We start from the raw sequence: 5,989 nt of genomic DNA on the forward strand, positions 1-5,989 counted from the left end.
TCTCCCCCATCCCACCAGGGTGGGGGGAGCGAGCGGCTGTTTGGTGCTCAGTCGCTGGCTGGGGTTAAACCACGACAAGCATATTTTCAGTCATTCCAGAATTCAGGGGCCTGGTTAATCTAAATACAAGAATATGTATTTGTTTACATCCTTACTTAGGATTGTGGAGAGTAAGCTCTGTGAATAATATAGAAAACAAATCTATAACCCGAGAAAGTGGTAACATTTTTGTAGGCAACTGATTAATATACATTTTTTGTCATTTCTGTTTAGGAAGCGTTGCCAGCAGTTCAGGAGGAGCATCGCAGTTTACTCCAGGAGATTAAAACTATTCAAGATGATGAACATGCACTTCAAAAGGAAGCTCTTAATATTAAGCTGAAAATTGAACAAATTGATAGTCATATTTCTGCACACCAGTCAAAGATTAAATACTGGCAAAAAGAGGTGGGGAAATTATTTAGTTCCTAAAACTTGAACTGTAAGATCTCAAAAGATTAATACGTTAACATATAGTTAGAAAACAGATAATTTGGGAGAAAATACAGCTTACATTGGTGTTTATGCTATAAAAAACAATTCTAAAAAAATATGACCTTTCAGTCTTTTACGTTCTGGTTCCCCTACAAGGCTACGGATGAGTTATGAATTAAATTGTTTAGCTTCTAGCTTTTAAAGTTTTTTTTTTTTATTTATGAAAAAATGGTAGGATAATTATAACTGACATAACACTATCTACGAGTAATTAAGAGCAATAAGGGAAAAATACATAGGCCATAAATGGCAACCAAGAGACTTTTAGTGCCTGTGTATCCTCTCTGTACATATGAAAAAATGTTTTAAAAGGGTAGGCACCCTCATAGTTGACAGAAGGAAAGAGGAGTAAGTGATAACTTACTAAAACACAAGTTGTGCATAACTGTGTTCAGTGCTGTGTCCACTAAGCTGTTCTTTATAAAATGGCAAGACCTTTTCCTTGAAAGCATTTCACCTAAAACTTGTAGTCTATTTGGTACATCAGATTGCCTTTCCCCAATTATAGATAATTGGGCCAATAGGAATTCCGTGGGGCCAGGAAGAAACTCTGCTCCTCAGAGATTGCTGCTTGAACCAGCTCATCGAATAAATTAGAGCCAGGGGGAACACCTAGCTTCCCAGACTGGGAGTTACGTCTGAGCAGGGCTGCTGGCAGCCTGCACTCAGGCGAGCACACAGATAGCTTCACGCAGACCGTATTTCTTGCTGTCATGTCCATTTTAACTGCTCTAGTTCTGTTGAACGAGCTAGTTCTAAGCATTGTCTGACATTTGGTGCGTTAATTTCAAAAGTGTCTCTGATCAGCTTCTGGGAAGGGCTTTTAATTCTTCTGGAACCAATTCTGCACGGAATCCTGACTTTTTCTGGCCCATAGGTTAGTTGAGTGCAGAGTCAACAAGAGGCAATGCTGGAGGTTGGTCTTCCTTGGGTTTTCCTGGTTTATGGAAACAGCAAAAATCAGGTGTGTGCCCAGGGAGGCACGTTCAGAGAAAAAGCCAGTTAGGTGCCTGGAGCTCATAAAGTGACATTATCTTTTTATTATATGTCCTTTCTACTTCATATTTAAATCTTTAATAGAGGTAGGGATCTAGACCAGCAGGTGATCTTGCAGTGCAGGGTGCCCTTTATACCCTCGTTAATTTGAGGATAAGGGGGGCAGCTACCCAGCAAGCAAAGCTGCTGTCAGAAACTTCTCACTCTTGAACACACAAAGTATTAATATATAGTTATTAAAGTTCTATGGCATCAGTAGAGGTGACTTCCTTGTTATCTGCTACTGCTCCTGTTACAGAGAAATCTCCTATGTAAGAATGATTTATATAATTTTCAGGAACAGAATAATAGGGTAAAAGGTATTTGTTGTCTTTTTCACATCTTATTTTTAAAGGGAGTTATGTGAAGAATCTTTGAACGTTTTGAGATTGGAAGCTTCAGTATGTACTAATACAGAAACCGTTTATTTTAGAAACATGTTTGTGTGATAACTAATTTTATCTTTGAAGATTTCTAGTAACTGGTTTTGAATTTTAGATATCAAAACTATCCCTGCACCCCATAGAAGATAAGCCACCTGAAGAACTTCCAGTACTAAGTCAAGAAGAGCTTGAGGCTATCAAGGATCCAGATGTTATCACTAATCAGATAGCTCTCCTGGAAGCCCAGTGTCATGAAATGAAACCCAACCTTGGTGCTATTGCAGAATACAAGAAGAAGGTAAGCTTAATTATTATCGTGTAGTATTAGGATTCATCTTTTTGATATTGCATTGCCTGTTTCTGCAATAGCACGGTACACCCTTCATCTAAGGTAAGCATTGTGTGTACAGCTTTATTGTTTTCCAGTACTTGAATCTGTACAGAATTCCTGTCATTGCTTCTGAAGTACGGAGGTAACCTTCCAGTTGTGCGTTTTTCTTCAGGTGACTGCTCAAATGGATCCTGCACTTGAAGTGCATGCAAAAATGCACTCTTTATCTAGATGAGAAAAGAAAATCCCTCCTCTGTGGGCATGCCAGGGAAAGGTGGTCCTGTTCTGCTTCTGCTCCCTTCTCTTGGAAACTGAAATGGAACCCTTGAATTTTCCCTGCCTCCTCTGCAGGCTGTGCTGTTGCTAGCTTGTACTTAGCCAAGTGTGTGTGTTGTATCTAGGAGCTTACACACACCTTTTAGATTTGACACTGTCGATGGCAGGTGAAGACAACTTTCTCCTGTGAAAGTTTATTTACAGTCAACTAGTCTTGACAGACTAGACAGATACACAACAGTGCTAGGATTTTTTTTCTCCTCACAATACTCACTTCAGTAATGTTGGTCTATTCAACAGATTAAATTTTTTTTTTATTATTATTTTTATTTTAACACGGGGTTTCCAGTATAGAGACATCAGCAGCATAGAGTATAGAGATGAGAAAAAAAAGAGATGGTTTGGTTTTGTTCTTTTGTTTCAAGGCTTTTAGCCGTTCTGGGAAAAATGATTTTTCAAATGGTAGGAAAAATGGTTTAAAATCTAAATTAAGGAGACAGCTTGTTTAACTGTGCTTTTGGGTTTTTTCTACAGGAAGAGCTATACTTGAAACGTGTGGCTGAATTGGATGACATTACCAATGAGAGAGACAACTTCAGACAAGCTTTTGAAGATCTTAGGAAACAAAGGCTAAATGAATTTATGGCAGGATTTAATGTAATAACAAATAAACTGAAGGAAAACTACCAGATGCTTACTTTGGGAGGTGATGCTGAATTAGAACTTGTGGACAGTCTGGATCCCTTCTCTGAGGGAATCATGTTTAGGTTTGTCAAAATACTTTGTATTATTGCTCTAATTCTTGATTGTTCTATTCCTTTTTTCAACCTGCTTTGAAGTAAATTTTCCTTGATCATCAGCTAACCGAGACAGTCCTCCCTCTTGGCAAGTACTGGCAAGATGCTGACAGAAGCCACAACTTTTTAGCATTGGGTAACGAAGAGATTCATTCCTCCTGGAGAAAAAAGTAACTAACAGCAGTTTGAAAGCTTTGAGTTTGCTGAAGTAACTTCTCAGGGTTTCTTCATTCACAAATCATTTCATTCTCCCTTAGGGAATCGTGTCAGTCACGTTGGTAGCTGGAGATTGTTCTGTCACGAATGGTTCTAATAGTATATTCATTACTTAAGAGTAGAATAGCACTTTTGAAAGATAATTAAATAGCAGTTCTTAAGTTCCTACAGAGAATAGCTGAGTGTTACAGAAGGTTGAGCTCAGGCACACATCCGCTGACCAGGTAGCTGTGCACGCACCCAGGAGTTACTCCTCGGTGAGTAGAAATAATCCAGCTGGCTACCTCAGCTGTGGGGGACTGAGAGTATCAAGCAGCTCATCCACTGTTTTAGTCGAGCTTCTTTGTGTCTGTGTCTTCCAAGAATTCCCTCCTCTCTTGTGACTTGCTTTTCACCACGACATACTTAGTTTCATCACGAACAGGCATAAGTTACAAACTCTAATTTCTTCCAGTGTTCGGCCTCCGAAGAAAAGTTGGAAGAAAATATTTAACTTATCAGGAGGAGAGAAGACTCTCAGTTCACTGGCTCTAGTGTTTGCTCTTCATCATTACAAGCCAACACCACTTTATTTTATGGATGAGATCGATGCAGCACTTGACTTCAAAAATGTATCTATTGTAGCGTTTTACATATATGTAAGTATTTAACGGTAACTACTATAGTATAATTTTTCTAAGATATTTTCTCCTCTGCCAGAAGAGCTAAAGTGGTAAGACAATTATGGCCAGATTTAAAAATCTGGAATGATAGAGTATTTTTAAATAATTAAGTGGAAACTACGTACTAAGCAGATTTCCAGAAAGGTGCTTAGAATGTTGCTTTCTGCGTATTTTTTCTAAGCTGCAAAGTTTGATGCTTTCCCAAAATGAGGCAACTAATTTACAAGTTTTTTTCTCTCCAGATCCTCATTGTATAGTTTCAAAAGCTGTCTAAAGAGTGCTAGAGTTTGCCAAAGATTGTGATTGATACTTGACCATTTTTATTACATCTAGCCTGAAGCTTTTTAACCCCATAAAACTATATATAAAGATAAAACAAGTGCACACTCCTGCTTAAGTAAATGGCAGTGCTTCATGCTGACCGGCAAGCTGGGAGCGTGTTGTGCACGTACCAATTATGACATCAGGAGCTCTGAGGCCTCATCACCTGCGGATTTGTTGAATGACAGAACTCTTACAGTGATGTATTCCTTAGTTCCTAAAGCCTGCACATAGAGATCATACAAGAACAGAGCTTTTTGACATACTGTGGGCTAATACAAATAACTTCTGTTTCAGGAGCAGACAAAAAATGCACAATTTATCATCATCTCCCTGCGAAACAACATGTTTGAGATCGCAGACAGATTAATTGGAATTTATAAGACTCACAATACCACGAAAAGTGTGGCAACAAACCCCAAAGTTATTGCATCTAAAGGACTGGCTGAACTCAGTGCTCTTGGGTGCAGTATAGCTCAAAAATAGAGTGGAACAAACTTCCATTCTCATTGCTGCTGTTTACTTATATCTAATGTACTTTTGTATTTGAGATTTTTTTCTTTTAGTTTTATGTTTATTTGAGCTTGTTAATAAAACCAGCCTCAATAAATTCCATTTTTTTAATTATACAGTCTATATAGATCTTAATTATATGAACTGAGTAAAAAATAAAAAGCTGTTTCTCAAATTATGTATCTAGCTGCATTTTAATATTCCATGGGCAGACTTGATGTCATGCTTAGGTTCTGCATGTGGTTTTAAATGCCGGTTTTTTACTGTATGTATTAAAGTAAGCAAATTGCTTTTAAGTGTCATCAGAGTGTCCTATAACATTTTATTATATGAGTTCCAGTAAGTAAAGTCAGTATACAAAATAATTTATGTGTCTATTATAAGGATGTCCTATGCAATGCCGCATGGTCTGGGAATCGGACATTTGTAGCCATTTTGTAATGAATTGGTTCAGTTTAGAAAGCTGCTCCTCAGTTATTTTCCTCTCTCCTCCCGTCGGGACAACTCCTCCCTCTCTCTCAGACCGTGGCCACGTTGTATGCTCGGGGTTTATTAACACAGTAATTACCATCTGCTCACTCCCACCATCGTTTCACAAAGGGCTGAACTGTTCCCAGGGCAGAGGTGAGGTTATGTACAGCTCTACCCTGCGCTGCTGCTCACCTGGCTGTTAGACAGGTCTCCATTTCCATCAGCATCTTGTCAGCACTTCAGTGTACAGGTTTTGCTTTGAATCTAATCTTTTTTTGTAGTTTAAAAACTGAAATTGTGTGTTTTACTCCGAAAGTCGGGCCAGTGCCTGGCACGCTTGCGCTAGTACTGATCCCTGAACTAGAAGTGTCTCTGCTTGGTGCTGGTATGCTTCCTGAAAACAAAAAACCAAAAGCTCCATCATCACTGGGCTGTGTGCGTAGGAAAGCC

At 38.7% G+C, this 5,989-nt stretch overlaps 1 protein-coding gene across 1 annotated transcript; it reads left to right on the top strand.

Annotated features, from left to right (window-relative positions):
- Positions 1–273: 273 nt before the first annotated feature.
- LOC104083910 (structural maintenance of chromosomes protein 4-like) lies at positions 274–5,045 on the top strand (the record flags this gene model as incomplete). Its single annotated transcript, XM_009587575.1, is given in 6 exon segments — positions 274–447; positions 2,068–2,250; positions 3,094–3,326; positions 4,027–4,210; positions 4,853–4,948; positions 4,950–5,045. Coding segments are annotated over 6 exon segments (951 nt in total), but the record flags the coding sequence as incomplete, so codon positions are not given.
- Positions 5,046–5,989: the final 944 nt, after the last annotated feature.

This window comes from Fulmarus glacialis, unplaced genomic scaffold (genome assembly GCF_000690835.1).
Source record: "Fulmarus glacialis isolate BGI_N327 unplaced genomic scaffold, ASM69083v1 scaffold32210, whole genome shotgun sequence".
Taxonomy (NCBI): domain Eukaryota; kingdom Metazoa; phylum Chordata; class Aves; order Procellariiformes; family Procellariidae; genus Fulmarus; species Fulmarus glacialis.